Source organism: Crocodylus porosus, unplaced genomic scaffold (genome assembly GCF_001723895.1).
Source record: "Crocodylus porosus isolate Cpor-Errol unplaced genomic scaffold, CroPor_comp1, whole genome shotgun sequence".
NCBI lineage: Eukaryota > Metazoa > Chordata > Crocodylia > Crocodylidae > Crocodylus > Crocodylus porosus.
The window spans coordinates 12,819,136-12,844,342 of NW_017728924.1; the positions used below are offsets into that span (position 1 = coordinate 12,819,136).

A 25,207-nucleotide genomic window follows, 5' to 3' on the forward strand; every position below is an offset into this window, starting at 1 on the left:
GGGGTCCCCCCATGGTCCTCTCCCCCCTCTTTTTTGAAGATTCGGAGAGGTTCGAATTGATTCGGACCTTTTTATTGGTCCCCTGATTCAATTCAGATTTGGAGATTCAGCCCCGACTCTCCCTTCAATATTTATAAATTTGAAGCGTAAGAGAGAGAATGGTTAATAGTGGTGATCTCACTCAGTCCCCTAGGCTAAGCATAGATGGTTTAAAAAGCTCAAGGCTGAATCAATTCAATCTTCACAGGCTGAATTGACTGCTAAGAACTGATTTCACTAAGCTGCATAGACTGAACTGATAAGTAAGTGAACAGACATTTACTTTTGATTCTGGAAATGCAGCCACATACCTGCAGTGACTCAGGCCAGAAGCTGCAGGGTGCTAAAGCACACCTCCTTGTTCAGCTGGAGCAAACAGCTTGGGCCAAAGCATCCTGGGATGCTGTGAGACTGAGTTAACTTGAATCTAGAAAGGATCTGAGACAGAAGTTCAATAACCTGATTTAACCTAAATCAGTTAAGTCTGATACTACATCCATCCAGGTTTATCTTAAACCGGTTTTGGCCATTTTGAAAGTAGTTTATGTGCACTGGACTTCTGTTGTGTTACTGATTTGAACCAGTTTCTGATCACATATACTGGTTTATGTACAATTTCTGTCCCTAGCCCTAGTGGTGCACCTACAAACTTTATCATCAACAACAGCATGGATGAGTATTTCTGGAATAGTGCATTCAGCAGCCAAGTCTTAGCTTCTGCTTGAAGACTTGGAAAATTAGATGAGGAACTGATTTAAAAGTACAATGTACTCCCAAACAGTGGGAAAAGGACTCTGGATTGTGAATATAAAATTAGTAGGAGGGCAGCAAAGTCATAGCTTATACATGATAAGATATCGCATGGAATTTAATGGACTCCGAAGAGCCTGGAAAGATGTAGCTTTTACGTGTAGAAAGAATTTACCATTACAATCATGGTATAAAATTTGCAGTCATGATTCCAAAGTGCTGTAAATTTGAACTTTAATTTTTATTTCCTTTGTAGAGCACAGTTAAGTCTCCTACTACTGTTATCCACTACTGTAAAACTTGAAAACAACTGTCCACAGCTTTCTAACAGGAAGAAAAAATTTCAGTCCCACCCCATCACTCCAAATTGTGCCACTAATTTATACAGAGATGGATATTCTGAAATGAATTAATGAAGTACAAAAGGAGAGAGATACATTTCTTATATCAGCTTCAAAGTGGCATGAATACTTACAGGCACACTGATATCATCCCAATATCCTTTTGAGATGTTGAGAGTCTAGGGTCCTAACTGTACAGTATGCATTGCTCAGTGAAAAGATGCATTAGACTCTTGACATTCAGACTTGTACTATAATATTTTATAATTAGCATGTGTGACTTTTGCATATCAGCTCTGATCACTGTGAGCTGGTCTTTCATACTGGTTAGAATCTGTACCTATAAATCCACTCTTTATTTAAGTCTTGTTATGCTCTGACTCCATTACCGTGCTGCTTGTATATTACTTGCATGCATCAAAATTAATAAGAGAATCTGTGCAGAGGAACAGGAAGCTCTAGTGTCTGGACTACACCCCCTATTGTATCAAATTCCAAGTGGCCAGTGCACACATTTCCACTTCATCCTCTGAGGACTAAATACCGGAGTATGGGGTAAAATCAAAGCTACTTTCCTTAGAATTTCAGCATTTCCAGAGAGCTGCAATTTGACCTTGGAGAATCCATTCAACGTGTGTCACATTTTCCCCATCGAGGAAACAGGAGTAACAGTCTAGTCCAGTAGTTCTCAATCTTTTTAGACTTGAGGAATCCCTCCTTAGACTCAAGGCACCCCTCAGAAAATGCCTGGTCTTCGTTTTCACCTTTTTTTTTTTTTTGGCAATAGAGCAGTTTTTTCTGTTGCAAAGGATTCCGAAAGACCACAAAAGTTTAGAACATATATAACACTATGCAACCCTATTTGAAATCTCTGTCCCTGTCCCCACATGCAGGCATGTGCAGTTTGTGGAGGACTTTCTGGTAGGAAGAAAAAAGCTGCACAGGACATGCCACAATAGCGTGCACCAAAACAAACAGAGGTTTGGTCTTCCAGGGAGACATTCTGGCTGCTGGTCAGAGTGTCTCTACTCTTCCAATTGTCCTGGGAGCCAGGAGGAGCCAGGCAAGGGCGGTTTGCCCAAAAATGGGACACAATGGGCACGGCTACACGAGACACGACTGCACAGCCATTACTGTGCATTTATTTAGTGCTTGTATTATCAAGTACTGCACACTAATTTAGTAACCAGAGTTACTGTGCAGTGGTGCCAGCGAGTGTCTTTCAGGTGACGCTACTGCTCAGTAGCCTAATACTACTGCACAGTAGTGTATTAGCACTGTCCATGCTGTGACTTGTTATTGCACAGTATTTTTCAGCTACTGTGCAATCAGCGTCTCGTGTAGACGTGTCCAGTGTTCCACAAGAAAGCGCACGTGCAGGGGCGTGCGCTGCAGCACAAAGTAGCAGCTACAAATTTGTGCCCCTATTATTTGTGCTGCTGCAGGAGCACCCCCCTGCACATCTGGACCAGGCCTCTGGGTTTAACTTGCAAATCGTATTTGCATACCTAGCATGGAAGCCTGGAGCACCCTTGAAAGAATCACAAGGGACCCCGAGGGTACCAGAGCACCCTAGCTGAGAATCATTGGTCTAGCCTATCCATCCATGGTCTCCCTCACCCTAGTATCTGGACCTCTACGTACATACTTGACTGAGAGAGAAGTTGTAGAGGTTAACTAGCTCAGGATTGTGAAATGTTTTATAAATATCACTGATCTGTAACTTGCTGGTATTGAGTAATGCCAAACAATTCTTTTCTGTACTCTCAGAGATGGGTACATGGCCATGCTGGGTGAGTGATTCTGCCATATAAGGAGTATAAAATCCTTTTGGAATGCAAGGCGCCAGGTACATGTCAGCTTTGTTACTATTGGCAGCTGGGCAGACCACAGGCAGCTACATTCACTCTTTTGAGGTACCTGGATCTAGGGGGAACTGCCTGCTTCCTTTCCCCTGGGAAATCAGCAGCATCTTGGAGAGGCTGTGCTTGTTCAGGGCAGGGTGGGAAGGAACTCAATCTACATCCATTTTATGGAATCCACACTACTTTGGCATCCAGTGAGAACTACGCTGTGCCCACTGCTCTCCTACGCTGTTGGAGTAATGGCAAAGGTACACGGACAGGTTGACAGAATCAAAAGCATGGGTGGCACCATCTACACCCAAATGAATAAATTTGCTCTAAATATTTCCTTTCCAATGAGGCCATTGCCCTCTTTACATGCAGAAAGGAAGGCTATCTGCATAGATTGCAGCAGCAAAGGAAGGGCCAAGCTAGGAAAAATGTTATCCCTGAAGGCATTTTGGTGTCTCCTGATTGTACGCACAGGGCCCTGGTGAAATTCAACCCCAAGCTAAAGCAAAACTGGGCTTTTCTGTGATGCTCCATTTGCATCAGCTGTTCCTTCAGGCCACTCACAGACCCAGCCAACCCACAAGCTTTTATTTTTAATATATGTTTTCATTCATCGGCAAACAACTGTATCCCTCAAGATCAAAACTAGGAGTTTAAGAGTGGTTTTAAAATTGCACTCTGCTAAAACACCAATTAGATTCCAAAAGGACACGATCAAGCTGACATCAGGAAACCAACACGCCTGCTTTGTTAAATACATATATTCCGCTCGCATAACTTTGGTTGGCAGGGGTGGGGAAGAAGCAAAACGATAGATTCAAATGCCTCGAAGTAGCTCACCCTAGGAGGTGGAGGGTCCCAGTCCTTTGCAGTCCCCAAAGAGGGGGGCTGAGAGCAGGTTCCCCCTCCTCTCCTCTCCCTGGTGTATCTCAGGGGCTTGGTGCACAAGGGGGTGGGTGGCACTGAGCACAAGGATGCATCTGGGCTCCAGGTATCCCAAAGCCCTTCACTCTCCTTGAAGGGATCCATGGAAATGGATCAGAGAGCACTTTATTGCCTTGATGACTGACCTCGAGGGTTTTACTTCGGGGCATTCCCATTCCCCACTAAAGCCTGATCCTGCTTTCACCTGGCTGCCCTGATCAGCTCTGCCCTTCCTGGGACAGGCAAACACCAATGCAAGGGCTTGGCGAGTTGGAAAGCCCCGCAGTTTTGCCTCTTCTCAGCAGCAGCAGCAGCAACAAAAAAAAAACTCAAGAAGCCTCGCCTGGAAAAGTGACCGGAGAGGGGAAGGGGGGTGGGGGGGAGGAAGAGTCCCCCTGGCTGTGCTGCTGACGTCTCTCCTTCCTCTTTTCCCTTCCCTATAAAGAATCCCAGACTTGCATCAAACTTCCTAGCAAAAGCAACTCAAACTGGGAGGGGTGGGGGAAGGAAAAGAGCGAGAAATACCTAAACTCTGATCAGTCCCTGCAGGAAGCAGAGCTGCTCGCCTTCTTCTGGACTGAGCCCTCCAGAGCAGCATGTAGCAGGGATCCCGTGGGTTGTGGGAGCTGCTGCCACAGCTGCCGAGACGCGAAGTTTCTCTTTCCCCCTTCCCGCCTCGCCAAACCCGAGAAAGTTTAGCCTCCTTCCCCAGATCCCTGCAGCACCTGCGCCTCCCTGGAGACACGCATCTCACGGGAGGCTCTTCAGGTGCAGGCACCTGAAACAAAACCCCAGCCCAGGGCAAGCCGCCGAGAGGCAGCAGCTGAGCGACTTGGTGCAAACCTCCGCAACCGACTGCTCTCGGGGCTTGGCTGCCTTTTGACCCCTCGGGCTGGTGCTGGAGCTCCTGCCTGGCACGGGGGTCTTTCTACTGACTTGTTGGCAAGGGGGGACCCCCTTCAGTTCGGCCCGTGGATAAGCAGGCCGGGGGAGGAGGAGTGCGCTGCCGGAGCACCCGCTTGCGCCTGGCGGAGCGGAGCCGCGGCCGCGGGGCGATCAACAAGTGCGCCGCCTCCCCCTCCAGCCAGGGCCGGCTTTGAAACTTGCTGCTGGAAAGAAATTGCCCCGTTCAGAGACCTCCCTTCTCGCCCGTGTCTAAAGGATATAACCATAGCTCGCGTCTGCCGGAGCAATGCTCCCCAAGCCTCGCACCGCCCTGGCTGTTTGTGTCCTGCACGGACTGCTCTGGCTACAAGGTAAGAGCAGTTTCCACGTGGGTTTCTCTCCGCTCGGCTCTTCTCTTCTTCTTCTCCCCTTCCTGCAGGCGGGTGCTGCTGCTCCCCCTTCCCCGCCCGAGGGGCTGGGGGCCACGCCGCCTGCGGGCAGCCCGACGGCAGCGGTGAGCGGTGACCCTGGCGCTGGCTCCTGCGTTTCTCGCCTGGCTCCCCCCCGGTCCACAGTCAGCTCCGGGGGTGCTGCTGGCTGCACCTTCCCTTTCCTCTGAGCCAGGGGCATGTGGGGCTTTGCCCTCTGCTCGGTGCAAGTCCTTGCTCGGCTGCGACAACCGCAGCCGGGCTAATGCTGGAGCTCTTGGGAGTGAGACAGCTAGCCTGAGATGCGACATCCACCCCAGCGATCTGCCTAACGGGCCGGCACTTGCTGGCGGGGACATTGCAGCCCTGCTCTGACCCCCGAGAGGGATGCCCGAAGCCTGGCTTGTCACAGGGCTCAAGCTGGTTTCCTTTATGGATGCAACTATTTCAAATATGCTGGTTTGTTGTTGTAATTGCCTGGGCTAGTCTCCCCCGAATATGGTTTCAATTACTTCTCTGGTTGGGACATCACAAGTAGGCAAGTGCTCTGGGGGAGCAGCTTTGGGCAGCTGCCGCTAGATGGCAGCTGCGAATAGATATTGCTGACCCTTGGACAGGGCTGCCCATGCACTGCAGGATGAGCCCTGGGAGTGCCATGGGCACAGGCTCTCCCCCTGCCTGTCAGCCGTGAAGGGCAACCTTAAGAGAGCATTGCTGCAGAGCCCTGAGGGTGCTCTGCCTACCCTGGCCCACGTACACCAGACCTCCGAATACCACCCTGTCGCACATTTTTCCTCCGGCCCTCATGTTTATTTGGGACTAACTGTTTAATTCCATTTGTTTCATCCCCGGCAGACCCGTTTGGGGTCTTTGCTTCTCAGACGTTAACTGAGCTTTGTTGAACGTCCTCCATGAATTCAACTCCTCTCTGCAGCTCTGAGCTGCCACTGTGCAAGGAACCAGCGTTGTAGGTACCTCTGCACCAGCTCCCTGCCCTTGGCCATGGGTTTCTTCTGGCAGACCCACCCTCTCTTGCCTATGTGGTACATCCAACAAAATCCTACACAAGAAACCTAAATTCACTCAGCACCTAATGGGCCTGGAGTCCCCCATGCTGAGTCCGCAAGAGCTGGCTATGGCAAGGTCAGGCCTCTTACCAACAGCAATGGCAACTCAAGTTTGGACGCTTCAATGGGGTCACTGTCTCATGCAAAGAAATTTGGCAATAGAAAAAACTATCTTTAGGAAAATCTTTCTGGAGATCGGTGCACATGAAGGATAGATTTTTTTTTTCCCAGCTAACGCATCAGATCTCGTTGAGGTTAAAAACAGCAACTTGCAGGCCCTAGTATCCTTGTCTCTCTTCTATGTGGGAACATTTCTAATCCCTAATTGATCATCTGAAATGCAACTAAAGAAGAAGATGCTTCAAAAGCCAAGATTGTCGTATGTGTGAGCACAGTGTGTTGGGGTGCGCAAGCCCTGTGAATGGGGGGGGGATGAAATCCAGGCACCTCTTTCATCTCCTAGAAGGGGAAATGATTATATCAATCTAATTTGAGGATATAATTCTTAAGGTCTTCAGGTAAAAAAGTCATGACTATCTTCTGCTTTCTAGTTGGAATTTCCCCTTTTTTGCTTGTTGTTGTGTTTCAGTGCTGTGTTATCTTTCTAAACATGGGTATGTTGGATCTGATTCATCTCTCATACCTGTTTTACACTGGTGGAACTCCAATATCTGAGTTATTCTGGATTTATACCAGTAAGAGAAGGATAAGGCTAATGAGATTTAGAAGAGCTGTTCCATATGTGCCATATGGGCTTTCATTAGGCATACGGATTACCGTGCTATTCAGCCGTAGTACAGAGATTTGCATAAGGGAAATGAAGGGTTAGTTGCTCTAGATTGTGTTCAGTCAGTAGTGTTCTGTGGTTTTCCTTGAGTACGGGGTGTATTTCAAAACACACGATTTGTTGATTTGTTAACATATGGTCCCTTTTCAGGGTTTCCCTAGACGCTAGGAGTATTGTTAGTTTCCCGCAGTAATCGTGGATGGCCATGCACATCCAGACTACAGGTCAGCTGAAAGATTCTGGTAATACTGTAAACCATCCGCGCTCACCAATTTTTGTTTGGTTTATTCAGATATTTATTAAATGACCCCATTGTACAGAATCTGGTGTGTGTACCAATCCAGTAAAAACTTCTTGGCAAGTGTCATCCAAGACAAAGAGTGAAACTTCATACATTCCCCACTGTCACAACTGGACTAAACACATGAGCCTTAAATCAAGTCCTAAAAGACTAGTTTGATTTTTACTGACTCAAGAATGGAAGTGAATTTTATGCTGTCAAAAGTCCCCTGCTATCAAGTATGAGGGACCAGTAATAGCAGTACGGCAGCTAGAGAGAGCACATGTAGAGACATGATTCTGTACCAGACTGGAAATCAGTATCAACATTTTGAGTTGCACCTGGAAGCAACTGAGAAGCCAGGGCAGTTCTCAGGGAATAGCAGTGAGGTGCTCCATCTGGCTGGCACATGCAAAGAAGCAACCAGCTGTATTTTGCATTAACCATAACTTCTGCATGTGTTGTGAAGGCTTGTCCATGAAGGGTAGACTACAGCCATCCTTTCTGAAAGTCACAGAGGCATGGATTGCCATGGAAATCTTGGTATCAGTGAACTGGTAATAATTCCCCGACCAAGCACAGATGATAGGAAGCATCTCTGACCACCAGTTCTTCCTAGGAATCCAAAACAAGCTGGGCATCCAGAAGCACATTGAAGCTGTTACTGAAAAGGGTAGATGAACTCCTACAAAAATGAGCAAGGTGGAGAATGTTGATATCATGCCCCTTGCATGATACCTTTAAATTGTTTTCTGACCTAAAAGCTGTACTTCTGGCCCGTGTGTTTTAGAGAGAGTTTCATCCAGGCTCATTTTCACATATTAGCAATCTGAGCCAGACAGCGAGAAAGCAACTAATGATAATATAGAGAGAGGCAGAGCTGCCTGTGATTCATATACTGATGTTGCTGCAGCACCAAATACACCATGGCCTATATATTAAAAAGAAGGCATCACAATACTGTATAGGAAAGTGCTTGAGGACAATGAACAATGTATTTATTCATAATGTACTTTTTGGTTATAAAAATGGCATCTGTGGCATAATATCGCCCCTGAATGGAACAAATCGGGCCAAAGAAATGTCATTGTGTCCATGCCCAGTCAAACACTGGCACATAACCACAGATCTTGCAGTCCCTGTTAGCAAAGACTAAGGGTGGATGTGAACATATTCTCTTCGCCCATCATTAGGAAGAGATGCTCATCAACTAGCACAGTGTAGTGCCTGTATACTCTAATCAGGCTAATAGCCAGCTGGAAATGGCACTAGAAGTCAGAGGACTCTAATGCCAGTCTGTTTAGACATCCGTTCCTCACTTCGTCAGAGCTTAGGCCTGGGTAGCTAGTCAGTTCAGTGACCTGTTTCTTGGGTATTGCCTTGTTAATATTCTAAATGGAGCACAGGGCTCTCTCTGAAGGAAGATGTTTCTTTTCTGCATTATCAGACTTCATACAATGCCATTTGAATTCATCAGTCACAGAGGTATCTTCCACGCTGTGACTGCAATAAATTAGTCAGAGATGTACCAAAGACACCGAATTTCACAATTCACAAATCCAGTCGTGATTCCCTGCAAAACAGATAGCAGATGTCCCCAAATGAACCACATTCCTCTCTGTTTCTGGGTAAATATGACCTGCTCTCCTGCTTAGGACTTCACAGGTCTCCTAGGAAAAGGAAACTTTCTCAGATGACACCAAAGGACTTCGTGTACTCTCTCAGTTACAGCTGACTGAAACGGCAATGGGCTGACTGCCACCAGTACTCTGCCCCTGCACTCTCCAATCCCTGCAAGTCACAGGGAAGTAAACTAGCAGGTGACCTATATACCAGTAGGTGACGTGTAGGGAAAGCTGAGAACAGTCAGGAGCTCCTGTACTGATGGTGGAGGATAGAAGTTAATCACAGTGCCATACTAGCCCCTTGATAGAGAATGAGAACGATACAATCCATCATTTACTATGAGCAGGCAGGCAGTGGACCAGGTCCTGCATCCTGATCAAAACAAAGCCAAATCTTGATTTCAGGTGGAAGGGATAATGATCAGGCCATGAAAAACAGTGGACTGTATCCCAACCACTTCCAGCCTTGCTTCACAAAAAACAGTTCCTTTATGGAGATCTTGAAATCACCTTAGGCCATCCCATTTTTGTCAGGCTTGTCCTCCTGGTTTTATATTTATATTATGTGTTTTAACACTGATTCTTAATAGTGCAAAGTTAAAAAATGTGTCTGAGTTCTTTCCATTTACACTTTTTCTTCTCCAAATACTTTGAGTTATTGGGGGGGGAGGGTTACAAAAAGTTATTTTTAATTTTTTTCCCCAAAACACAATTTTGCATGGTGCTGGAATTGATAAAAATGGTGGGTTACATAAATATGAGTATTTTTTTGGATTATTTTTTTTCCCCCTGTCATTTTGATCAAAAACACTTTTTGATGTAGGAAACATCACGATAACTTTTCAGGGCCCTTGATAAACAGGTTTAAAGAAAACAAATCATGACAGCTTTTAAACAATGAAATAGGGATCCATCTGGAGGTCTTTGAAATGAAAATAACTTTGAAATTTAAAATGTTTTTGTGAAAAAACAAGTTTTCATTATTCAGCCAGCTTTTTCATACCGTCTGTGTTTCAAAGACATCACAACATCAGTGGCTAATACCCCATTGAAAGGGATATCAATCATCATAGCTCTACGCAGCATAAAATAATACTGCCTAGGGTCAGGAAGAAAGTTTTGCTTCTTCGAATAATATTGCAATATTTAGAATATTGTGGGTATTTTTCCCTTTTTCTGCAGCATCCAGTGCTGGTCACTGCTGGGAGCTACTAGACAAAAAAGGACTGTTGTTCTGTTCTTGTAAAGCAAGTCTATGTCCTGTTGCTAAACTAATTTTCTAATTGTCTCCTCCTTTGTGAGTTAGGTATTATAACCAATATAGACCATCTTTTTAAAGAGTGGGAAATACTAGTTCTCTTGCTGAATTTGTCACCTTCAAAATTTAAACAAATAGTTTTATATTGGTTCATAGATTCAAGAAGGGAAAATGAAAAGTATTTTTGAGCAATCACATACTTTCTAGAAAGCAAAATTAGACGAAAAGGAGAGTGAGTGCACAGAACAGGTGATTTGCTCAGGAGCTCTCTCTGGGAAACTGTTTCTAAAACACTTGTTTAACTGAAAATATAACACACACATATATATGAGAGAGAGATTTTCTCCATTCCTATCCTTTGAATATCTAAATCTAAGGGAGAGTATTAAGTGTAAGGTTGCGCTATTTATTAAAAAATAAGTGTTATTTTCCTTTTTGTTTCTCTAACTGGTCTGAACTCGTTTCATGATTAAACTGTCTTTCATCCAGTTTAGCATTGTGGGCATCCATTACAATGCCAGTAGATTCATCCATGACTAAAACAAGATTCCTGAAAGCAATGCATAAGTTCCTGTCAGTCATAGGATATTTGGGGCTCTCACAAGGACTCTTAGTCTGTCTTCCAGTCACTGTTTAGGTAGAAGACGGGAAATCTGCAATGTGCTGCGTGCACGCATTGGGTTAAACTGAACACCTTGTGCTTCTTACAGTTCCATCCCATGGTATTTCACAAAGTATATGTAACTGGAGTTATTTGATTCATCAACAAAAAGTAGATGGAATGAGGAAGCTTTTCTCAGCTCCTGTTGCAAAACAGTTTTCAGGCCAGCAGTATAATGTTGCGGTTTAAAACCTGCATGGGGAATTTCAGGTAGGCAGATTTTGCTGGCCAGATGAAAGGCTAGGCCTGACTCTGGTATAATTCATAATTCATTTGACATTTTCTACCTTCTCATACATGACTGTGCCTTTTCTTTCTCCTGCAGCCTACCTAAATCTTTCTAGTGATACTGAGATAGGAATTTCAACTGGAAGTAATTAAAAGTGTTTTAAACATGCAAACTGGCAAAGAGCAAGAGGCCACAGTTCCTAGCATTTTCCTTCACTGCCCATAGCAAATAGCTGGCCGGACATAAAGCTTTCCTAAGGCTAATCAAGGTGTTCTTGTTCCCCTACACCTCATCATATGGGAGGGAAATAGGGCTGAGAGCTTACCCTTGTATTCAGACACACTGTCCAAAACGATAGGCTGCCTTAATAAATGACACTATGACATACATTTACCTACATTTCAATAGAATACATTATTTCTCTCTTCCCTGGGTGAGGCACTTTTTTTTTTTTTTTTTTGGTAAGTCAATAGGGAAAATAGCAGACTTGCCAAAATTAACTGGTCCAGACTATTATCTGGGAATGCCATTCAATAGAAATGCATGGTGGAAGTTTACCATGGGAGCAGTGTTGCAGCAGCTAACAGCTTATGATCATAGGGAGCAGGGCTATATTAGAGCAAACCATATGGAGATATTCTTTTGTACAACAGATGGAATGCTGAAAACGCAGCCGGGCTCGTTTTCCCTTAAAGGAGGCAAGGAGAAAGGTTGGGAGGACTGAAGGATAGTGGGGATCATCAGAGGTAAAAAGTGAACAGCCCATGTTTTCAAGGCACACAGTGGCTACTGTCCGAATACAGTCGAGCACATCTGAAAGTAATGCCCTGTCTGTCCTTAGAGTGACATTTCTAGTCCATTGCAGAAAAGGCTGTCTATAGGATTTGGTCTGAGCTCAAGTGGGTGGTCATGCTGGTGGCAGGGTCGCAGACGCTGTTCCCAGAGAAGCAAAAGGTGTTTGAGCAGCTTGAGAGTGCACTGGGGAAAAGTTTCCCCTTCTGTATCTCCAGAAGCACCCACAGGTGCTCCAGGCAGAGCTGCAAGGTTTGGGAGCTATGCTGGAGCTGAGAGGGTGGGTGCTTACTGGCACCATACAGCCCTTAGGATTTGCACTTGAGTAACTACCTGAGGGAGACCTTTCTAAAATCTTATGGAGAATTATGAATACAATTTACATTCCGAACCTGTGAGGGCACAATGTGTGATGCTCGTTTTGTGGAGATGATACAGCATCTCTGTGCACTAAACGCATCTCGCCTAAAACCATCAAATAATTAGCCAAAACAGATGGTATCATCCAATGTCTTGATCCAGGCTGCTTTACCTCTATTAAACCTGACTTTTATTTGATGAGAGCACAGGACAGAAGGGACGTTCTGAGTCAAATCCATTCCTTTGTTAGCACAAGCATCAGAGTCTAACCCCATGGCCACCAACCAGTGGACGTCAATTCACCGGTACATCTCGGAGCCTCTTGGAGTCGATCTGAGGCTTGGGTGGGGGACTGAGCACCCGCATGCCCCAGCCCAGCAAGTCAGTCTGTAGGGGAGGGAAGGAGCGGGGGCTAGATTGAGGCCCCTGCAGTGAGGGACAGTGCCGCAGAGGCAGGAGCAGGCATGAGTTGGGTGGGGCCCCAGCCAGGTGGGATTTACCTGCTTGGAAGGCATGCCCCCAAATATTTTTTTTCTTCCTCTGCCTCAATCTGCTTCCCCCCTCCCCTCCCCACAGACTTGCCTGCTGGGTGGGTAGAGGTGTGCGTGTGGGGGAGGTGGCAGTGCACGGTAGATCTTGGGTTGCTTTTAAATGCCAAAGGTGATTTCCTACTTTAAAAAGGTTGGAGGCCACTGGTCTAATCCCATGCAGCAGTGCCTTCCAGTTGTCTGTGCCCTATGTGGGCCTGATACTCCAATGAAATGTACCCAGAGCAGATGCAGGTGGTCTTAGTTATGCTTTTACACCCAGAAAACTTCTAGCACCGTGAAGTAATTATTTAACCTCCTGGACTAGTTGTCAGAATGTCACTGATACGAAGCATAAAGAACGATCAGATTCAAGCCCTGTATTTTCAAGCACTCTGCAAATGGTAAGAGATTAATTCATTAAGTAGTGAATGCAGTCATGGATCTCTTGATCCTTGAGAATGCTGCAGTCGTTCTAACGGCGTAATGAAAGCCGCACACTCTGCTGAGCTCTCTAGGGGACAGCGCGTGGGATGCCGAGCAGTTCTGAGGGATACTGCGCTACCCTTGTGCGCAAATCCTCAGATTACTTTGCTCTTACAGAACCTACTTGCTGCCCTCACTAAATCCTCCTCCTCCTCCTCCCCTGTTTGGACATTTCCCAATCCACCCTCAGGTTTCAGGATTCCTAAAATTATTACATTTTGAAAGGCTGAAAGGAATTTTTCAGACCTGCTGTGATCAGAGGTCTGGACAGTTTCTCTTCCTTGTGCCCAAATTAATTTTGCCTTTTCCCTTTAAAGTTGGGACTAATGCAGAAACCGGGCATGCCCAGGTGGGATTGCCCAAGGTCTGAAGTTGAATTGTGTTGGCTTTCTGCAGATGGGTGCAGTAAGTTTTCATCCTATGCTGAACTTTATGAGATGTGACTTCTGCAAGCTCCCCTAATATGTACAAATGCAGGGGGATTCACGGTTAACTGGTGGTGAGCACAGAGCCAAAGCGGAGGCCTTTGTTGTGGTTCTAACACAGTAAAGCTGTTAGCATGGAGTAGGATTTTTTTAAGTTACTGGGCAAAAGGAAAACAGACTTGTCTAATCCTTTAAGTGATAAAGAGCTGAACAAGTCAGTTTCCCTTTGTACCCTACAGGGAATGGCAAAAGCATATGGTCCCAGAGATTTCAAAATTCAGCCAAAAACTAGACTCGGACCCAGTATGTAAAGGAAATATATGGACTTGCCTTCTATTTTCAGATCCCGTGCCTTTTGTCTTTTGCGTTTCCACATAGGTTTCCTTAGATCTTCCTGTGTTTTTCTTAACTGTGGGAAAGAGATTACCAAGGAAGTAGAGAAGGGAGTTTGCAGGGTCTCTTGAATTGTTCTTGATTTGGAGGTCAAGGAAGGTTGACCTAGCCATTACCTGTATCTTTTTTTAAATCACCCTGGGTCCAAAATATCTCAGCCAAAATGTTTGCTTCCTTGGTGCCTGGAGTTAGCAAGTTTCACCTCTCTGGTCAAATTCTGCCTCATAGTTACACTCGTGTGAAGTCAGAGGATGAACGCTGATTTCCATGGGCAACTTTGGCTTACCATTGTAAACAGAATATGGCAGCAGATAGGCAGAGATGCTGTTGTTTCAGGATCCAATTGTTTCAGGACCCAATTCTGAGTGGTGCTAAGCATCATCACATCCCACTGATTTAACATTAGAGCTGAGCACAACAATTTTAACATTTTGACAAAAAAAACAGGAACCCATTTTCTGGTCCGCACATTTCAGGCTTGGGAGCTAACCTGTGGATCAGAACTAGTGATGCACAAAACAGATTCCCACTTTCTTCCCGATTTTGATAGTGAGGTTTCATTTGGGCCCCGTAGATATAGCGACTGTCTACAAAAATTAAGCCTGAATCTGAACATCCTCAGTGTTTGGGCTTGGTCAGATCTGGGACTGTAATTCAGGCCCGTTTACAACAGACAGAATTGTATCAAATGTATGTACCAGAAGTTATAAAAGGGTTTTTCTCTGGCTTTGTCAGGTGGTGTTCCACCTACTTGGAACGGCTCCCAGTGGGGCTGCAATAGGTGCCCACGCTGTAGTATTTGGAAAGTCTTCTAGTGGTATTCTTCTTACAGGAAATGCCTGTTGGAAGTAATTGCCCAGAATCCTTAACAGGAAGCAGTGTGCGCCTGTGTAAAGAAGAGAATAAAGCCTGGTGGTTTGTTAGTAGCAAACTTCAAGGTCTCTGTCTTTCCTGACAGAAGAATAAACCCCACACGTGTATATTGTCAGCAGTTGGGTTTTTTTGGCCCACTGTTGCTAGCCTCCCACTCTTTTAAAAAAAAAACACCGACCAATTCTCTCCCCTGCCATATCTCTCCTGAAATCACACTTCTTCTGTGATGTCTTTCCTCACTAATCCACCTTACAAAGAACGGTAGAGTGGACTTACTAATTACTTGAAAAGAAGATCCCATGCCAATTTGTAATGCAATTGTCCTCAGATTATTTTGTACGCTACAGGCCATAGTTTCCTTTCATTTGCGATGATGCAACTCTGTTGGGCCAGATTCAGCTCGCCATCACTGCTGTGTAATCTGGATTAATGCTATTGCGTTCAGTGGTAATACTCCAGATTCACATCAGTGGGAAGTGGGTGGAGAATCAAGCTCGGTGTTTCTGCACTGTCTTTACACGTCTGTTCAGTTTGTGATTGTTTTGCAGCAATGGGTCAGATTCATCACTGACATAAATAAGTACAGCTCTGTTGAATTTGTCCTCCTATTTTTCTGGCTGTTTTCTGCAACTCTTAACAAACACTATGGTGATAACAAATAATAATTGTAACCAAGCTTGTAGCCAACACTGTTGGGTATGTAGATTGAAACCTGCTGCCCCAATCTAGCTACTTGCTGTGAGTTCTCCCAGGGAAGCAGACTAATGGGTCCACTTACTTGAGTTGGGATGAATTGCTAAAGTAAAAGTTGCAGGAGGAACCATATAGCTTCAAGAGATGTTCTTATTTCAGAATGAGCAAATTTAGTTTTGAACTCCAAAGTCCAAATGGAGCAATTCTTAGTCCACGGCAGCATGTACAGCCTAGCAACCATTAAACACTTAAATATCTTTGCACCCATTGCAGACATCTTAACTGCTGGTTTTCAGTCATTAGTAGACTGATCAAAGCACTGCAGGAGAGGATTCTGTCCTGGTACTTCCTGGCATGTTAAACCTGGACCTGAAATCACCCTGAGGAAGAGCCTGATTTGGCTCAACATCTAGAACAAAGAGAATAAAGCCTCCACGCTGCATTTCCAAGCATTGTGCTCTATTGCCAGTTGTCATCACATTGAGAAAAGGAATATGTCTAGAATAATTCTGATATGTCTTGGAATATGTCTACGAACTCTCAAAGGATTTAGGTCTCCATTCAATGCAGTATCCTGGGAGGCTTCTTTTGAAAGACTGTGATTGCCAAAGAAGCGACTCACTCCATCCCACATGTCTTGAGCTTCTGTGCAGGTGGAGACAAGCTTCCTGCATCTTTAAGCCCCATTGCCACATCTTGGAGGGAGAACAGGTAGTGCTTTGTTTCCCATCCTATCACGAATATCCAGATGAAATGATAATGCAATACCTGAGGGTGGGGGAACACTTCATCTAGATCCATCTCTAGATGATACAAAACAAGTAAATTCATTAGGCTTCAGTTGCAGGAGATAACAACCAGGAATCACTTAATAGATTTTTCTGCTGTTACAATTAAATGATTGAACTGAATGTAAACAATGATGGGAACATTTTTTAACACAATTTAAGCTATTACTATGTGAGAGGGAGAGCAGATCTTCTAACCTATTTCTCTCTGCCCATTTTCCTTTACAGTTGGATGTGATCTGAGTTGTTTTTATTTCATTTTTATGCCTGGGGGCTGGATTCTGTCCTCAGTTACATTGGTGTAAAATGCTTTAACTTGGCTAAGAACAGTGGGGCAGCTTTGGGTTTACTTTAGTGCAACTGAGATCAATCTTTAGGTTACAATTGATGCTACATTTCTAGGCATAAATGGATGAGAGAGGAGCTCAAATGGAAACAAAGGTTTTGGCTTTAAAAAAGAGCTCCCAAGTGGGGTAACAAAATGATGATTTTCATCAGGCATGCCTGCACTGATCATGTCTGATGTGCTTATGTAACAGGCTTGTAAAGTGTATCATGTCCTCTGTTTAGTGACTAGTCCACATCAAGGATAACAACCTACTAGTTGCCATTAGTTAATGGAGTTATTCTTTGAGCTCATCCCTGTTCTAGTACTGAAAGTCCCACACTCAATCCTTGCTCTAACACAATTTCCACCAAGTAAGGACTGAGTAATAAGGTCAGTTTTGGGCCCTGTCAGACTATCCAGAGGTGCACTAGATGCCCAAGTCTTACTTCAGCATATACTGAGCTCTGTATGCAACATGTGAGGAATTCCCTTGGGGCAACATCTCCATCTGATTAGCCCATCTTGCTTGGAAAGCTAGTTGAATTGTTATCACCACTCATCATCTCAGCCTGATGACAACTTTTTAAGGTATAATGACACTGCATGTCTCTTGGAATGGAAGGGCCTATTACCATGAAGTTGCTAATTACGACTTTTAATGACTTGATCCACCGGTATTTTGAGCTCTGGTTTTATCCAGTAGAGAGACAAACTAGACCTTAGATGGTTTGTTTATGATTGGGAATTCCTTTTGGTATTTTAGGTTGTTCTGATGTTTGGGCTGTTTCCGCATGGCATTGCCATTAAGACAGATGAAAAGAGTTGGTATCACTCTTCAGTGTACTGAGGTTCTGTAGGTTTCACCTCCCTCCCCGCTTTCAGACACAAAACATCTTTGTGTTAATGAGAGAAGTGCGGGTCAAAGGGAGAGACTGTAGGTGTGACACATTCCAGGCAGAGTTCACAGGAATCAACCTGGGGCAAGAAGAGGGAATTTGAAAGGGTTTTTCAGGTCTTTTTTTCCTTACAAATAAGGGGTCAGCCTGTGTTGCAAGCCCCCATCCTCCTCACCAGCCGTTATCATTAGGCTGGAGGGAGGATGGGTACAAGGCCTTCTCCCTTCTCTTTCCCTTTACCTATGGAAAAGCATCCAATTAGCTATTGCGATTTTTCTGACCCAAATGCACTTGTAGTGACCGTGACCATCTGGAATAGAGTCCGGTACTTTGTTATTTATGTCCTTGGACGTATATCTCTTAAGATGTTGTTAGGAAGCCTTCCGTCCAATAAAGATTAAAGTGTGCTTTACAACAGCTTAAATCAGTGTTTTTCAACCTTTTTTTCATTTGCGGACACCTAAAAATTTTCAAATGGAGGTGTGGATCCCTTTGGAAATTTCAAAAGGAGATGCAGACCCCTTTGAATTGTAGTGTGGGTGTTCACATACTTTTGATTGATCAGTCATCTTTCACAGACTGCTTAGACATAGTCTGTTGACCCCTAGTTCAAAACCACTAGCTTAAACCATGAATTAAACCATGGATAAAACATCCCAGATTGTTCTGTCTTAAACATAAGCTTTAGTACTGCTGTACTTGATTTACTAGAAATATAGATATTTCAGCAGTTTTCATTCCAGGGTCAGTTTCTTCTGCTTGATAAATGAAACCAAGAAGGAGACCACGGTTTGTCTCCTGCTGCTGCTGTAGCTGACTCCTTTTTGGAGTTGTGCAAACAGGCGTAACTAGCAGGGTTGGTGCCCTGGTCCTGAGCAAACCCTGTGGGAGAAGTGAGGAGTTGGGTTGGAGCGGGGAGAGTGTCAGAGCCAGTTGGTTTTCAGAGCAGAGGAGGAGAGGGTACAAGGGCCTTAGCTATGCAGGGGATTTGAAAACAATCCTGGCTTCTGCAGCTAGTGCTGCATAGTCTGCACATCGCAGCTGTTGCTCTCACAACAGCAGCATGGTGTCCACACACCTGGCTGTTGCTGCAAGAACAATGCCATAAGGCTGCTTTTGCTGCCAGGGCTTCGACTTCATGGGGGGCCAGGGGGTAGTGATTCTGGAGCCCCTCCTAAGTTGGTGCCCGGGGCTGGTGTCATAGATTCATAGATGCTAGGGTCAAAAGAGACCTCAACAGATCATCGAGTCTGACCCCTGCCTAGGCAGGAAAGAGTGCTGGGGCCAGATGACCCCAGCCAGATGCCTATCCAGTCTCCTCTTAAAGACCCCCAAGGTAGGGGAGAGCACCACCTCCCTTGGAAGCCCAGTCCAGATTTTGGCTACCCTTACCATGAAGAAGCTTTTCCTGATATCTAGCCTAAATCTGCTGTCTGTCAGTTTGTGACCATTGTTCCTTGTTACCCAAAGAGGTGCCCTGGTGAACAGAGCATCTCCGATCCCTTGCTGCATCTCCCTAATGAATTTGTAGGTGGCCACATGATCACCTCTCAGCCTTCTCTTGTGGAGGCTGAAGAGGTCCAGGTCCCTCAGGCTCTCCTCACAGGGCTTGTCCTGTAAGCCCCTAACCATATGAGTGGCTCTCCTTTGGACCTTCTCAAATCTATTAACATCCTTCTTGAAGTGCGGCGCCCAAAACTGGACGCGGTACTTCAACTGTGGTCTGACCAGCGCCACACAGAGGGGGAGTATTGCCTCCTTGGTTCTGTTTGTCATGCATCTGCTGATGCATGATAAAGTGCAGTTAGCTTTGCTGATGATTTTGTCACACTAGCAACGCGTTCATCTTGGAGTCCACTATGACTCTGAGATCCCTTTCTGCTTCTGTGCTGCTGAGAGGGTCTCTTCCCAGCCAGCCAGATGTGCTGGATATTTTTGCGTGCTAGGTGCAGCACTCTGTACTTGTCCTTGTACTGCATCCTATTGTGTAGTGCCCACTTTTCTAACCTGTGCAGGTCTGCCTGCAGTCATTCCCTACCCTCCAGAGTGTGCATTTCACCCCACAATTTAGTATCATCTGCAAACTTGGACAGAGTACACTTCACACCCACATCCAGGTCACCATAAAGATATTGAAGAGTACAGCTCCAAGGACCAAACCCTGTGGGACCCCAGTACCCACAGCCTTTCAGGTTGATACGACTTGTCTGCCACCACTTTCTGGGTGTGACGGCTAAGCCAATTTGCCACCCACTGAACTGTGTAGACATCCATGTCACAGCCTCTTAATTTATTTATGAGAAAGGGATGAGATACTGTATCAAAGGCCTTGCTAAAATCTAAGAAAATGACATCCACCTCTACTCCTGCATGTAAGTGTTTTTGTGGCTCTGTCATAAAACAAAACCAGATAGATCATGCCTGACCAATCTGCTACAAATCCATGCTGGTTTCCCTGCTGCATTATTTTTCCTGCTGGACTCCCACAAATGTGATCCTTCATAATCTTTTCAAAGGATGGAGGTGAGACCTGACTGGCCTATAATTACTTGGATCGTCCTTCTGCCCCTTCTTGAAAATAGGGACCACATTGGCCCTTTTCCAGTCCTCTGGACTGTCCTGCTCACTCAGCCCTGCTTACGCTATGTACGTGTGTGTGTCTTATTATTCTCATAAGTATTGGCTGCTCTCTGCTCTGTTGTGCTGTCCAACATGTCAGAATAAGTTGCTGCCTTTCTTAGAGCTGTAATACACAGTGCCATCACAGGCAGACAACCAGACAGAGAGAAACCATGAGATATTCCACTAGCCCAACAGCCCCGCTACCCCAATACCCTTTGGAAATACGATCTCCTGTGATCCTCCCAAGAGTCCCAAGAATGTGCACCACGTTTCTTTTTCCTTGTAACATCCTTTATGTCTGAATCCTCATGGCCTGAGACTTTCTGGAGATTTTCTGTTGGGAGAGTGAGGGAAGAAAAAAAGGGTCTATTTTCTGCTTATAACCCATTGCTGTCATTTGCAAAAAGTGCTCGAGATTTCAAATCCAAGTTAGGTCAGGTAGAAAAAATGAAAAATTAGTCAGTATGGGATTTTGTGTAGAAATGTTTGAGTAGCTCCTGTTCAGATTCATGTACTCTTCCACATTACATCACCAGCAAGCTTTAAAAAATCCCTCTTGAAGTTTTGCATGGATTTGTCAACTGTTTTTAATCAATGTAAGTTTGATACCAAAAGGGCAAATTTCATCCAACCATCTTTCTATCCATCTGTCATTGTAGTGTCCTTCAAAGTACTCCCTTGAATTGAGAATTTTGGACCAAACATATTCATCTCAAGGCAATTTACATTCATACAACAAAGGCATCTTTCAGAAATAGGTAGCATATTGCTTGGAAAATGATGGATGATGATGACCAATCATTGTCAGAGAAATGATTTAAACTGAATTGTTTAAACAAGTCAGAAGGTGAGGTCTAATGCTGGCAGCATGAATGTCTCATCAATATAAATCGAGCCCATTTGTTTACTAGAGCTGTGCCTGGGAGAAGTTCAGTAATCTGAAATGGCATTGGATAGGTGTGTGCTGCAGTAACCAGTATATGCTGCCAATGCAATTCTGCTGGGTGTCTACCAGGCACTGTTGTCTAAAAAGCAGCTGCAGCAGTGGTTCTTCTTTTCAGACTCGAGGCACCCCTTGATAGACTCAAAGGTCCCCTCAGAAAACACCAGCTCTTTTTTTGACTACAGAAAAATAATAGAGCACGTCTCCTGTTGCCGACAGACCACAACAAGTCGGAATGGTTTCAACATGGTGGATTCCTATTTGGGAATTCTGGGTTAATCTATCCTGCCTCTGTTTATCTTACGACTCATGTTTGCACACCTAATGGTGCTAACATTGCAGGGCACCGTGCAGCACCCCTGAAAGGACCTCTCAGTTAGGGTGTCCAGGCTGTGGAATAAGATTCCTCCAGAGGTGCTGCAGTCACCTACCCTGGAAATCTTCAAGAGGAGACTGGATGGTCCACCTCACTGGGGTCACCTGACCCTACTTGTCTTTCCTGCCTGGTGCAGGGGGGCTGGACCTGATGATCTTGCAAAATCCTTTCCAGCCTTACAATCCAAGAAACATTGCACCCTGGTTGAGGTTTACTGACCTAGACTCTTTCTGCTGTCCTAAAATAATTTAAGTATTAGGAGAATGTATAAAGGAACAGACCTTCCAGTGCGGAGATGCTGCCATTTCCATGTCTGCAGTATTTGGCACCAAATCAGCCCCTTTCTCTTCCCTATCCCATGTAATGAGCAGTGGCGAGTCCAGCAGAACTGAGCACCCATCCTTTGATTAATGAAAGGACAGATCATAGTATTCAGATTATAATCTACTGCAGAATGTTGCTTATTAGAAAAAACCCAGTGGGCTGAGGGAAAGGCACTGTGGCTTCTACTTGGGCTCAGGAAATCTCTGTAGCATACTGCTGCCCTCAGCGAAAGGAGAGTAACTGGAGAGTGCAAGTAGTAGTTGGACTCCTGCCCCTGTACTTAAGGCACAACCTCTCCCCAGGTCATGGAACGGAGACCGTTCAGTACTGGCAGGGCAACTTATGTTGTCATTCCTGCTGCTGTACCAAACAAGATACTAATGCTGTCTATGCTGCTGATGTAAGTAGGAATTTCACTGTAGGGTGAAAAGTACTGATATAGGTACTTTTCTGTGCTTGTCTATATTCACAAACCAAGCTCATCCACCAGAAATGCCAAATCAAGATGCAACTCATAGCAGTTCATAATAGGATTCTCTCTTTCCCTTAATGCATATGTTGACCAGCAGTTAAGCAGCTGCAAGGACAGCATTAACATTTCCAGCATTAGGGTTCAGAGTTAACATTTTGTTGCAAAGAATCCAGCAATTAAGCTGCAGCCCACCCTTACTATGGTGCTCCGCTCCCATCAAGGGGAGGCTGGTGATCCTGTGGCAGCCTTGGCCAACACGGAGCTCAACCTTTTGGTAGACAGTAGAGGTTGATGCATTTAGAGAGGGGAATTCTCACGCTCCATTCTGCCCGCCAGTGATCTACCCAGAGATGTCATGCCACATCTGCAGGCTTGTGCAGGCATCCTTGCACTGCCTTACAGCTGGCTCATATTTTGAAGCCTTGCTTTGCAATCGCAAGGAATGGAGACTAATTTTTTTTTTTATTAAAGCTTAGATTTTTCCAACACAATATTTCATTTGCCCAAAAATAAAATAGCAGATTGCTGAGCTCTTGTAAGTAAATCCAGTTCAGCCCTGTGTACAAATGAACACTTTGCTTTGTAGATTTACTATAATTATATAAATGTACGTGAAGCAATAATTAGTGAAAAGTAATACACTCTCAAATATATCCTATTCACAGTGAATACACATTATTCCTTGAATACAAGTGGAAATTTCTTTTAGTCTGCACTGAATTAACAAAGAAAGGCCAATTAAAATATTAATATAAATGTTAATGCATGTGAATGTAAAATAAAACCTTAAAAAACACCAACTAGGTTAAGAGCAGTAAATTATAGGTTTAATGACAGGTTGTTGTTTTGTTTTGTTTTTACATGGGGGGGGGGGGGGGGGTGCAAAGAGGATTCAGGAAAAACTTGCCTGTGTCTGAAGGAGCTTTTAAAAACAAGATGATCTTGAAAGCTGGATTACAAGCCAAGGGGGAATAGCATTCTCAGGGAAGAATGTGATGAATGTAACTGGTCCCTCGTGTCTGGTTTGATGCTGCGTGCCTGCCCCAAAGCACAACAGCACTATTACTTTGCATGTTGTGGATTTAATTTTGTCATAGCCTTGAGATTGGTGTCTGTCATGGCAAAGATGGGGTGCGACTAGGCTGGATATATAGAATATAGAGAAGATGCTTTAGTCAGGCTGCTGGTAACAAACTTTGTCGTTCTCTCTGGTTCGTTATTTCCCAGATTGACTATTGTAGTTGTTGGTGCCTTGTGGCAACACAGCTTCTCCTGAAATTCTGGTTTACAATGAGAAAAGCTGCTTTACTATATTAGCATGGGCACAGGAAAATTAATTCCCCAAAGTGGCTAGAGATTTTTTAGGATGACTCTTGAGTCATGAGAATGCCACATAAGCTATCCTAAATCTCTCCACCCTTCTGAAAATACTGTTCTATGTGACTTGGCTTGTGTAACAAGGGAAGTGACAAAAAGCCATAAGTAGAATCCCGAACATCTTAATCTCCAAATTGTCTTTCCTTCCTATCGTCGTGCTATCCATTGGGTTCTTCTGGGGTCTGGAAGCCAAATGGAGCTTGCTGTATGACACTGCAGGTGTGGCTGGGTGTGGAAGAGGATATCTAATAGGATGCTTCCATTGACAGTGTACATGGCAAGAGAAGTGGTAGGAAAATTAGCACAGCTCTCTCTCTCACATATCTGAGGTTTGAAGTGGTGTCCTCTGAGTGGGGCCTAATGCTAATTTTTGAAAGTCTGCCTTTTTATGTTCTTCATTGTTCTAATTTAAATAGCAGGAAAGGAGCATACTAACACCACAACACTGTCTTCTATAGGCCTATTCATTACAGGTCATGAGAGGAAACTGAGAGCTCCCCCAGTTAATGTACTGACTGCCCAATAATAGTATTCCAGGGCATCACACATCCAAGGACACGGGTTTAGAGACAATTTATCTATTCACAAATTAAATGAGTTTGATATGCTCCATTCAGGCCAGCCTCTCGCTGAACATATTCATGTTAACCAGGCAGGAGGGGCCCTGAGTAGAAAAGGTGCTACAGTCCAAGCCAGAAGTGCAGTGGGATGAGTGGGAGAAGAGCAAGGACTACAAGAGCAGGGGCTGCTGTATGATGTGGATTGACATGCATTGGCAGAACTGTGCGAGGGAAGCTAGCTCAATTCCTGGCCATAGATAGTGCTACAAGATACCGGTTACTGGTGTACCTTGGTTCAGTTTTGCTTGCGAAAGGTCACTGAGGTCCTGTAAAATGGGGTAATAGCCCATCACTATCACACTGGAGTGTGGAACGACACTGAAAACTGAGCAGAGCCCAAATATAACAGTGATAGGGGATGCAAAAGTGCTTTACCTAGGGGCCAAAAGGATGAAAAACCATTAGCTGAGATGTGTCGTGGCTATCTCCTCTCTTCTATAAATAGCTTTGTGATGATTATAAAATGCACAATGCCTTTTATAAAATGCCACACGAACCAGCCATAGGTTATGTATGTGCTCCCACCATTGACTGTTATCCTGTCAACATGTCAGGTGCAGGGATCCTGGTTTTGGGGTAGCATGGGGTTGTGTGTCTCACTACAACCTTGCGCAAGCACTGGCTGCATCGCCAGAGCACCGCAGAGCTTGCAGCAGCAAGCAGCTTTCCTGAGCAGCCCCTCTCTGCCCTGTAGCTCTGGGTCGCACCCACCAGGAAGGCAGCAGGGCAGGAGCTTGAGCCCACAGTGGGCAGCCTGCCTCTGCCCTGCACAAAGATCTGGG

The 25,207-nt window shown here is 44.8% G+C and overlaps 1 protein-coding gene and 1 long non-coding RNA gene across 3 annotated transcripts in view; one reads left to right on the forward strand and one right to left on the reverse strand.

The window, feature by feature from the left end:
• Window positions 1–1,524, reverse strand: part of LOC109313680 — a 31,695-nt gene extending 30,171 nt beyond the window's left edge. Inside the window, exon 1 of the long non-coding RNA XR_002102118.1 lies at window positions 1,265–1,524. This is a non-coding gene — a long non-coding RNA (uncharacterized LOC109313680). The remainder of the gene's footprint in view (window positions 1–1,264) is intronic.
• A 3,437-nt stretch (window positions 1,525–4,961) lies between these two features.
• LOC109313679 (vascular endothelial growth factor receptor kdr-like) overlaps window positions 4,962–25,207 on the forward strand; it is a 169,778-nt gene continuing 149,532 nt past the window's right edge. For both annotated transcript variants that reach the window (XM_019540354.1, XM_019540355.1), the window contains exon 1: window positions 4,962–5,166. In XM_019540354.1, the coding sequence (XP_019395899.1) occupies window positions 5,103–5,166 (64 nt within the window). In that variant the 5' untranslated portion in view covers window positions 4,962–5,102. The remainder of the gene's footprint in view (window positions 5,167–25,207) is intronic.